Source organism: Piliocolobus tephrosceles, chromosome 9, assembly GCF_002776525.5.
Source record: "Piliocolobus tephrosceles isolate RC106 chromosome 9, ASM277652v3, whole genome shotgun sequence".
Taxonomy (NCBI): domain Eukaryota; kingdom Metazoa; phylum Chordata; class Mammalia; order Primates; family Cercopithecidae; genus Piliocolobus; species Piliocolobus tephrosceles.
This window is the reverse complement of record NC_045442.1, coordinates 113,347,501-113,359,397: the sequence shown is the minus strand read 5'-3', so window position 1 is coordinate 113,359,397 and position 11,897 is coordinate 113,347,501. Positions and strand designations below refer to the sequence as shown.

At 37.6% G+C, this 11,897-nt stretch overlaps 1 protein-coding gene across 1 annotated transcript in view; it reads left to right on the top strand.

Moving 5' to 3' along the window:
- Nucleotides 1–11,897, top strand: part of SLC39A12 (solute carrier family 39 member 12) — a 74,791-nt gene that overhangs the window by 33,394 nt on the left and 29,500 nt on the right. The window contains exons 7-10 of the mRNA XM_026454768.1: nt 740–957; nt 2,741–2,851; nt 5,499–5,565; nt 10,389–10,547. Of these exons, the coding sequence (XP_026310553.1) occupies nt 740–957; nt 2,741–2,851; nt 5,499–5,565; nt 10,389–10,547 (555 nt within the window). The remainder of the gene's footprint in view (nt 1–739; nt 958–2,740; nt 2,852–5,498; nt 5,566–10,388; nt 10,548–11,897) is intronic.

Below are 11,897 nucleotides of genomic sequence, written 5' to 3'. Positions count from 1 at the left end.
CCGGATCTCAGCTCACTGCAAGCTCCGCCTCCCGGGTTTACGCCATTCTCCTGTCTCAGCCTCCCGAGTAGCTGGGACTACAGGCGCCCGCCACCTCGCCCGGCTAGATTTTTGTATTTTTTAGCAGAGACGGGGTTTCACCATGTTAGCCAGGATGGTCTCGATCTCCTGATCTCGAGATCCGCCTGTCTCGGCCTCCCAAACTGCTGGGATTACAGGCTTGAGCCACCGCGCCCGGCCATTTCTTGTATTCTTTTGTGTCCCAGAGACCTGACAAATATTGTCAGTCATACAGTATGCTCCCAATGGAACAAGTCTTCAAGGTGGATTTCTCACTTATCTGATATTTAATAAAAGTTTACTTTAATTACGGTGGGGCATGAGAATAAATCCCAGATGAAATATAAAATTTATTAATATTTTATGAGGCATTGTTGTACAAACAGATGCAGATTGGACTTCTGAAAAACAATTTGGCCGAAGGACTGAGTTTGTATGAAAATCTAGGGTACTTGCAGAAATAAAGCTTAGGTTTCATTCCGTTCATTAGCACAGGCTATTCAAAACTCTCTTTTGTTTTCTATTGTACACTTTTTATTTGACCCTGGTTAAAGCATATAGTGGAAGTATTCACACACCCAAAAGCAAACTGGACTTTTAGTGATTGTATTAATAGTTGTCATGGCATTTCCCAGAATGAAAATTAAATATATTCAACACTGGGCCTGATATTTGATAGTTAAGTCATCAAAAGTTATGTCCTTCTTTCTTTCTGCCTTTTTTTTTTTTTTTTTTTTCCTGAAGGTTCTTGGTTTACATAAGCAGGAGGCCCCAGAATTTGGGCATTTCCATGAAAGCAAAGGTCATATTTGGAAACTGTTGGGATTAATTGGAGGCATCCATGGATTTTTCTTGATAGAAAAATGTTTTATTCTTCTTGTATCACCGAATGACAAGGTATATTTTTATTTGTCTTGTGCTTTAAAGTCTTATAATACATTCATCTGTTACTTCAGAAGTACTTGTTCAAAAGTAATGAAGTTACCTGTGTAAGGGATGTCTAATGGAATGCTGATTTCAAGAATACACAGCTCCTTCTAATAGGATATTAATTTTTTAAAACATCTATTCCTGGGTAGTTAGTGTACTTGTTACGACCTTTTGTTTAACCTTCATGGTTGGTTTATGAACTGGGCACCATTTTATGTCTGGGGACTGAAGGGGTCCAACGTTCTAGCTACTAATCACCGTTTTGCATATCTTACTTAACCTAAACAAATAAGCAAACAAAAACTTGGAAAAGCTGCAAAATCACATGTCATTTTCTATCTTAAAGGCATTTAAAATTACAAAAATAAGCAGGTTAGAAATTTTGAAATTTGCAGCAAATATTTTTTCAGCTTTAGTAATTTCTTTTATCATGCCAGTAGCTGATAAATGTCTACAAATATGGGCCGGGCGCTGTGGTTCATGCCTGTAATTTCAGCACTTTGGGAGGCCGAGGCGGGCGGATCACCTGAGGTCAGGAGTTTGAGACCAGCCTGGCCAACACAGTGAAACCCTGTCTGCACTAAAAATACAAAAATTAGCCAGGCATGGTGCTGCGCACCTGTAATCCCAGCTACTGGGGAGGCTGAGGCGGGAGAATTGCTTGAACCCGGGAGGCGGAGGTTGCAGTGACCCGAGATCATAGCACGTATTGTTTATCATTCCTAAATTTGTTCAGAATTCTGTTTTATGCATCAAAAAATAAAATGAATTTATGGATGGATAGAGGGATGATAGATGGATACATGATAAAATAGATTTAATAAAATAATCATAGGATCCAGGAAGTGGATAGCTCTATATTTACATTACAATACAATTCTTTCAGCTTTCTGTATATTTGAAAACTTTTCAGCAATAAGTAGATGTCATGAATTCAAATAGACTACAAGTCACCCTTTGTAAAAGTTTTCTAATAAAGCAGGACTTTTCTTTGGCCTGGGGCTCAAACTGGGATGCTATGGTAATTTGGAAATTAGGAACGCCAACTTCTATTACAGTACTTACCCTAAAAGTTTAGGAACCTACCCTTCACAAAAGAAGTGCTAATCTCAGGAAGCATTAAAAAAATAACAAATCCCCACTTATACCCAATGGATTAACATTTCTGGGTTGGGAAAACTAAATTAGAAAGCCAGCATACCAATAACTCAGTAGTTAGAAATCCAGTATGGTAATGAGTGAAAGAAATTCTGAACATCCAAAAATGTGGAGTTTATTCAGATTGTTTATGGGTTTGTCAGGGAGTTTAAGAGCACATGAGTTTTAAGAGCATAATTTCAAGATTTATAATATTGCCTAAAATAAAAGGAATGCATGTGTTTTAGGAACTGCAAATGCTTTCCTTGATGAATATATTTCCAGAGACGTTATTTTAGTAGTCACAGGGTACAATATACTTTTGATTATTGTCATTGTGGTATCTCTGTCAGAAAGAATTCAAAATTAAATTTTGTGTAAATATAATTATTTTAGTAAATAAAAAGACAGTATAAAAACTACCACTATTCAAGACTCCTTCAATCATCACTAGACATTTTTGAAGTTGCATTCCATTCTTAAAGCATCCCAGTTCTCTTTTGTGGCAACTACCCTTTTGGCCAATAGGCAATGGAATGGAACCATGGCATTGACAAAGACTACACCTGTGTTCTTCTGGCTTCAACACTAATTTTAAATCATCCTCATCCAGCAGGGCCTGTCACTGGTTAATGGGCACGTGGGACATTCCCACCATCTTGCACTCAACTCTGAATTAAGTGACCAGGCAGGCAGAGGCAAATCTGCTTCAACTATCCAGTTGGTAGGTTGTTGATCTGAAGCCTTCTACTCATCTGATTATCTTCTCTCCTTTATTCCTCAATGAACAAATGAAAATCAGTAGGGTAGATAAACAGATTCCCTACTCCTGCTTTACCTATTCTTAACTATGATAAATACTGTTTAGAAAACTCGGCCAAGCACCTGAAAGCTGTTTTAAAGAGCAACAAGCACCCTCCACAGATTCAAATCATTGCTCTCTGCATCACTTTCAAACATGTAGGGATCAGACTGACATTGTAGACACGTCCTTAATCCTTGTGTTTACAAGTTTTCATAAACCAGTTGACCTTTTGCATTCTGAGTAATCCTTAGCCATGACTAGGTGGATGCAAACAGATGCTGAGCAAGGGATTACTTAGTGCACCTAGGACTGGGGTGTTCATTCCATAACGCAGGAGAGAACTGATTCTGCCTAATGAGATCTTTCATAGTTAAGTGCCTTCATTCTACTAACTTTTCCACAATAAAATCTTCTATATTAATTCTCAAAGCACAGTGTCCAATCATGTTCAAAACAATATTCCCATTCAAATTCTTAAGTAAGTATAGGAATGGGAAAAATATGAAAGTAATTTTTAATTGTTAAAATCCCTACCTCCTGGAACCATGGCCTTGGGGTAAAGGGTTTACAGTGTAAGGACAGATTCCTCAGTAGAAATGAGGAGGCTATTCCTGAGACATTGACATAGCAAAACAGAAGTCAGGGAGTAGATTTCAGATCTTGTGCTAACTCAGAGATGGGAGCCAGAAAATTCCTTTAAAATACGATTTTAAGGCCGGACGCGGTGGCTCAAGCCTGTAATCCCAGCACTTTGGGAGGCCGAGACGGGCGAATCACGAGGTCAGGAGATTGAGACCATCCTGGCTAACACGGTGAAACCCCGTCTCTACTAAAAAATACGAAAATCTAGCCGGGCGAGGTGGCGGGCGCCTGTAGTCCCAGCTACTCGGGAGGCTGAGGCAGGAGAATGGCGTAAACCCGGGAGGCGGAGCTTGCAGTGAGCTGAGATCCGGCCACTGCACTCCAGCCTGGGCGGCAGAGCGAGACTCGTCTAAGATACGAATTTAAGAGCCTTAACTGTATTTATTGCTTATTCTAAATGTGGTTTGACAGAAGATAACTTCAGGTGGGGTTAGTTTCAAAAATCACTTTAATATTGACCTTATTCCTTCTCTTTGAAGTGTCCAGAGCCCCAAATTATGCCAAATCTCTGAAGGTACCTTAGTGAGTCTTGAGCTATTTGAACACTCCAGCTCACTAATATACGCATAATTCCTCTTGTTATTTAAGCTGCAAGTTTGACCTAAAGCATAATAGAAATTGTACAGACTTTTAGGAGTGTTTGATGAGTTTAATTTCTTGTTTTTTCAAGAAACTCAAGGATAAAGAAGAACGTACATTTTTTCCCAATCAATAAGAAGTCCTGAATGTTTGGCTCTAAATTACTTTACATAATGTGACAATAAATAGCTTTCGTTGAAAAACAAGACAAAATATTCTAGAATAAATGTCTGAATTCTGGTATTTTAACAGAACTATAAAGCATTGCGATTATAATTAGGTTTTTGGTGTAACATAAAGGGATCATATTGCTTTTTGTTTCTGTATACACCCAACTTCAAGTAAGAGATCTACTTCCTGCTCTCTGTATCCTACAGGCTCTACCTTACTTCTCAGCCATCCTTCTCCAAAAACGGCCTATTATTATCTTTTGAATAGCTGCTATTATTCTAATATGTGAACTTTACTAATATGTAAAATTTACTTTCTCTTTTACACACACACAAAATGCATTTATCTCATTACATTTGTGTCAAAATTTGTACAATTTTGGGTGATAGAATTCTATGAATATGCTTTGAAGAGGACATATTTAATATGCAGATAAAAAGTTTTTTATAGAATTGCAATCAGAGGCGCAAAGAGGGAAAATATCTTTTCAGAAATTGGACTATGAGTCAGTCTCTGAAATAAAATGTAATCTTTATACTCATAAAGTCAATTTCAAAATCTCACTTCTCTGTCATATAAAAGGATTTTAAAAACCTTTGAACCTATTATTGTTGTCTTTTATAAATCGGTGGATCTACTTTCTTAATGGGCAAGATTCTTTTACTGACTGGCAGAGCAGTTAACACAGAATATTATGCTGCAGTGAATGAAATGAGGTGTTGAGTTGGCATGGGTTTCTTTTCCATCCGGTGGATTCCATACATCCACTGCTCACAGATTAGAGGATGAATCCTAAATCCTCAATCCACCTTACAGGAGAAGTGCCGAGTTAGGCCAAGAATAATTGTTTTAATAGCTTTTGAATTTCATAAAGGTTTACATAATTTATGAGTCTGAATTACAGACTGCCTCAGTAGCCTTCAGCTCTCTGTGGAAGATGCTGATCTCCCTGAGAGTGCTATTTTCATCTAAATATGAAGAGTACAAAAGACTTGCTTTGCCCACAGACTTTCGGTTCTACATCGTGTGTGTCTGTGAAACCTAGAGGTTCTAATATACATCTAGAGTGTTAAAATGTCTTTTAAAAACCAACATAACTCTCCAGATGTTTCATTTTCCAACAAAATCATAGCCATTACTTATCTTTCATCAGTTATTTTTTAATTTAAAATAGAAAAGCCCAGAAGATTCACAGGCAGCTGAAATGCCTATAGGCAGTATGACGGCTTCCAACCGAAAATGTGAGTACCAAGCTAACCTTTACGTGTAGAAAGTGCCATAGAAAACAGTTATGTCTGTTTGAAAATAAAATGTCAAAACCATGTAGATGTCATATTGGGTATGTAGTTTATTATGAAAAACTTTGCAATAGGATTTGTCATAAAAACTAATTCCTATCCAGCTCTCAAATTTACTACATATTCATATCAATTTTACTCTTTCCTTTAAAAAGGAAGTTTTTCTTAGTTGATTTAAACTAATTCCCTTCAGGGGAAATTTCAATTAATGTAAACATTTGTGTGTTTATCATAGCTCATTTCTAAATATATTTGTGTGAAGACTGAGGCTTTTATTTCACTGTGAAGTGTGGATACATCATTGTTTTCTCATCTTCTATCACAGTCTACTGAAAATTCATCATAAACATGTCTTATTTATCACACTGTCATTGAGATGGTAGAGTTCAGATCAGTGATCTCATTTATTCACATCTTATTCTATAACTCATTTGTTCATTTAATTTTTAATTAACAAAGGTTGATGTTTGTTTCTATGATTTTTTCTTCTGCATTTAATTTACCAATTTTGGATAGGACTTTATTAACCTGTGCTTATGTTTCTGAGTAATTCTTGCAAATTTTTTGTTTGTTTTTCTTTTTTGTCTGTTTTGGTTTTCATCTGTTACTCTTGAAGTTTTGCCCTATTTTTTCTCATTTATTTTACCCTTTTGTGACACAAACTTCTTAAGGTTTTAGTGTTATGCATCATGATTAGTTATTCCCATTTTACCATAATAACTTAGCAAATAATAAAAATAGCTAACATGTATTGAACACTTCTTATATGCTAGGCAATAGGCACAGAGCTGCACAGTTGATGTGATCTCATTCAATTCTCCTACAACTTAAGTAAGAATAAATATTATCTGAACTATACAGATGAAGAAACTAGTTGTTAGAGAGGTTAAATCACTGCTCAAGATTATATAGCTAGTCAACCCTAGCACTGGGGAACTAAAGAAATGCTAATGCACCAACAATTGTTTTGTGCTCATTCATTCATGCATGCATCAATGCATCCTTTCACATTGTTTTATTCATTGAAGAAATGTTTGAAGATATGCCCTGTTTCAGGCATGTTTTATGCAATGCAGAATAAAATAAGCATGGTCTTGATCAGTGCAGAATAAAATAAGCATGGTCTTTATCCTTAGCTTGGGATGTAGTCAGGGATAGAAATACTACTAAGAACAAACACCATTATAACAACTAGTGTTCTAAATGTTTTAGATACATTAACTCATGTAATTTATTTATTTGATTCAAAATTTGTCCATTTCTGCTTTTAGAACATTGCTAGTAATATTTTTTCTTCTAAACTTTTAGTTCCAAGAGTAATTTTAGAATGCTGGGCACATAGTAGATCTGCAATAGACTTTTTTTTTCTCTTTGGTTGTGGTCTTAAAAGAAGGATATGCCCAGTCAAACCAGGAGCCGAAAGAGGATGCTAGATTAGGGAGTAACGATGGTCTTCTTCAAACATTTTGTAGGCCTCCTACTTACCTGCTTACTTTCTGTCCAGCTTGGCATACAGAATGAATAGTAAACACATCCATATTACATTACTCAACTGCCCCTTTGCCAGGACATATTGAATTAAGCTTCAAATATTTGATGACTTGTTTTGTATTACCTCATCCATGGAACTCAACTTGTGTTTCAAAAGACAAGATGCAAAAATTCAATCCACAGTCTGATTTAAATTTTAAAAAAGCACAATGATGCCACTTCCAGCCCCCATGTTTTACCATGGAAAACCTCTGATAGTTCATAAACATGGAACTCAATATGACTGCCAACTATGTGAATAAAGGTAAAATATTATAGGTAATTCTGTAATGAGTACATTAAATTACCAGTGAATACTTGTCTTCCACTAATTTTTTTTTTTTTTTTTTTTTCAGACAAAAAATCTCTCTGTTACCCAGGCTGGAGTGCAGTGGCATGATCTTGGTTCACTGCATCCTCCGCCTCCTGGGTTCAAGCGATTCTCCTGCCTCAGCCTCCCGCTAACTAATGTTTAAATTATTTTAAGAAATAGACACAGTGTGTTCTTTATGGCTTACATGCAAATGTTTATATTTGCCTGTGGCTTGTTACCTATCCACGATCTGACATTTAGAAACCCATGATCAGAGATAATAAAACAACAGCAAAAATAGGCCACACTGGTTTCTAGCAGGGTATAATATTGGCTAAAAATCCTCATTTGGAATATATGCTATTAATACCAAGACTACATGTAGGCATGTGGAAATTACAAGTTTATTTGCATGTTGCAGTGTTGTCAAAAGTATCACTTCAAGTTTTTTTTAATTTCCTTTCACAAAGAAGAGCTTTATCTCTGAAAATTGGCAGGAGCAGTTAAATGATCTGGTGGCATTATTGGACTCTGAGCGATTCTAGGCAATGTCAATAAGAACTCCCTGAATTCAATAATTCAGTATTTATTCTTTGTTCTTATGGCTGTTGCCTGAAATCTTTCCCTTTTTAGCAAAGATTAAAATAAGTTAGTGAACCACAAGAAGGATGTAAGTTAGTCTTACAGTGATATTTCTAAATATCCATGATTTTCAGGAGTAAAATGCACAGGCCATCTTTGAAACACAGTAAATGGAGCTATCTTCTAGATGTTAATTTGGGCTCTATCTGCTATTTACTGAAGTTATTTATATCACAGTGTGGGATATGATATGAATCAATTCGTACTCCCCAAATAAGATGGCAAACCATATTATAATGCAATCTCCCTTGTAGTCTTAGGCCCTGTAACAGTTAGAAATCAGGAACTGCTGGGCGCGGTGGCTCACGCCTGTAATTCCAGCACTTTCGGAGGCCGAGACGGGTGTATCATGAGGTCAGGAGATCGAGATCATCCTGGCTAACACAGTGAAACCCCGTCTCTACTAAAAAATACAAAAAACTAGCCGGGTGAGGTGGCGGGCGCCTGTAGTCCCAGCTACTTGGGAGGCTGAGGCAGGAGAATGGCGTGAACCTGGGAGGCGGAGCTTGCAGTGAGCCGAGATAGCGCTGCTGCACTCCAGCCTGGGCGACAGAGCGAGACTCCGTCTCAAAAAAAAAAAAAAAAAAAAAAAAAAGAAACCAGAAAGTGTCCTCTTTCTATTTTTATTGAGCACAATTATTAGAATTATGCATTCAGGCCAGGTGCAGTGGCTCACGCCTATAATCCCAGTACTTTGGGAGGCTGAGGATTACCATAGGTCAGGAGTTCCAGACTAGCCTGACCAACATGGTGAAACCCCCTTTCTACTAAAAATACAGCAAAAAGTGGCAGGCATGGTGGCATGTGCCTCAGGAGGCTGAGACAGGAGAATGGTGTGAACCTGGGAGGCGGAGCTTGCAGTGAGATTGCGCCACTACACTCCAGCCTGGGTGACACAGCAGGACTCTGTCAAAAAAAAAAAAAAAAAAACAAAAACCATTATGCATTCAGTTCTAACAGTAACAATAACTACTACTTACAGCTGTCACACAATATATATGCAACCGAATAATTAATGAAAGTTTAGACTATGACAATTGATTAATGACTATTCTTAGCAAATGGTCTACCTAGGCAGATTACTACCAAAATAAGTACTATGCTCGAAATACTTTTTCTGCTTGTGAGTCATTTAACTCTACAATTGAGTTATACTAACATGCAATTTAGATTTTTCAGAACAGAAATTCTGTCCATTAAAAAGCTGAACCCAATTATGATCAAAATTATTTCATTGGCTCTCTCCTGACCAGATAATATATATTATGTAATAAAATTCCATGAAGACAGAAGCTTCTCTTTATCTTGTTCGACGTCTAACTGGCGTAGTGCTGAAAGTTATCTTGCAGGAAGATGAAAACATTGAGTAATTATTCCAAAGCTGACTTTGGGCCAGAAATGTTGGTCGTGGTTCTATTGAAGTCACAGTGGGGAGTGAATGGGGTGCTTCAGGGAAGTCATTAGCACCCACCAGAAAGGGAAACAAAACAATCACACAATGACAGAAAGCACACTGCCCTAGACTGACACAGAAAGTCTAACTCACATAAACAGCTTTGCGAAATAGACTCCATTTTAATGACATTCCCCTGGGAAGTTTGTCTTGGCCCACTCGGTCTGCTACAACAAACTACCATAAACTGGATGGCTTCTAAACAACAAAAGTGTCTTTCTCGTGGTCCTGGAGCCTGGAAGTCCAAGATCAAGGTGCAAGACAAGAGCCAACTTTCTGGTTGTAGATGGCACCTTCCTACAGCGGGAAGTGGCAGAAGGGGCAAGGGAACTCCTTGGCATCTCTTTTATAAGGGTATTAATTCCATTCCAAAGGCGCTACCTCCTAACACCACCACACTAGGGGAATAAGTGTAAATGTATGAATTTTGGGGAGACACAAACATTTAGTCTATAGCAAGGTTCTTAAATTATTTTGAAATGCATTACAAAAGGCAGACGGGAAGGTCATCAGTGGTATCTGGGGAGGTTGCAACATGTTTTTTACTTTCTTCTTTAGGCATTACTGCATAAGATGTTAAAATAAGGAATGCCAGCATGTAATTTATCTCATTAGACCAGTTAGCAAAACAGTGACCATACGTTCAAGTGTGTTGGTTATCACACTTAAATCTCTAGGCCTGACTTTTGCTGAAACAAAGTGATGGTATTTCATTAGATGGAATATAAGAATGTCAAGGGTAGGTGGGAAAGCTGGTTGGTTTTGAAGGATCTGGTGAAATATGTAATGCTCTGTTAATGCTTCTTCTGTGTTTATTTGGTTCTTTAGGTAAAGTCATTAGTTTGTTAGCAATCATGATTCTGGTTGGGGACAGCCTGCATAATTTTGCAGATGGCCTAGCCATAGGAGCAGCCTTCTCCTCATCATCCGAGTCAGGAGTGACCACCACGATTGCTATCTTGTGTCATGAAATCCCACACGAAATGGGTAAGTTCAGCAATGGAATTACTATTTCTGGCTCGTTGAGAAAGAAATAACATCTTTCTAGCTATGGTTTACTAGGATTCTTTTTCTCATCTAGGATTGAAAGATGAGTTCTTTCCTTTTATAATTTATTTAAACCATAAGAAGGGGAGGAGTAGAAAAATAACTCCTGTACCTTGCAATAAAATCCAGTTAAACTCCTTTATGATGTTTCCCAGGGCCAGAAATGACTCTATTTAGATTCCAGAGAATTCCATATGGGAGAGAGTCATTCAGAGAAATACTTTAAAGAATTTTGACAAGGACTTTAAAATCTACATATTAAATGTGGGAAAAATATTAGGAGAGAAACTTTATCCATCACGTCAGCAAATGGGCCAGTAAGATAAAATCACATTTAAATTAAAACTGGCCAGGCATGGTGGCTCACACCTGTAATCCCAGCACTTTGGGACGCCAAGGCAAGTGCATCACCTGAGGACAGGAGGTCGAGACCAGCCTGACCAACAGGGTAAAAGACATCTTCCGTTAAATGATAATTATATTTTCCTTTCCTATTAAACTTCAGGAGACTTTGCTGTGCTCTTAAGCTCTGGACTTTCTATGAAGACTGCCATCCTGATGAATTTTATAAGTTTCCTAACTGCCTTCATAGGATTATACATTATACTAAAAACAAAAAATTAGCCAGGTGTGGTGGCCCAGGCCTGTAACCCCAGCTACTTGGGAGGCCGAAGTGAGAGAATTGCTTGAATTCAGGAGGTGGAGTTTTCAGTGAGCTGAGATTGTGCCATTGCACACCAGTCCAGGCAACAGCGTGAGACTCCATCTCAAAAACAAAAACAAAAAACCAAACCATGGTTTCATCAACCTGACTTATACAAAATGTTTAAAGCCAAGCCTAGCATTGAAATGACAGGTGTGTGGTGGCAGATGCTCATAAATCTCTTTTTCTGGATAATCTTAGTTGCCCTGTAACTTTTTTTTTCTTTGAATTTTTGTGGGTCCATAGTGGTTGCATGTATTAATAGAGTACGTGAGATGTTTTGATCCAGGTATGTAATGCATAAGAATCATACCATGCAAAATTGGGCATCCATCCCCTCAAGCATTTATCGTTTGTGTTACAAACTATCCAATTATGCTCTTTTAGTTATTTTTAAATGTACAAATTAAATGATTATTGACCATAGTCACCCTGTTGTGCTGTCAAATACTAGGTCTTATTCATTCTTTCTAAATTTTTTTTGTAGTGATTAACCATCTTTACCTCACCTCCACCTTCCCCTATCACCCCACTACCCTTCCCAGCCTCTGGTAACCTTCTTCTATTCTCTAACTCCATGAATTCAA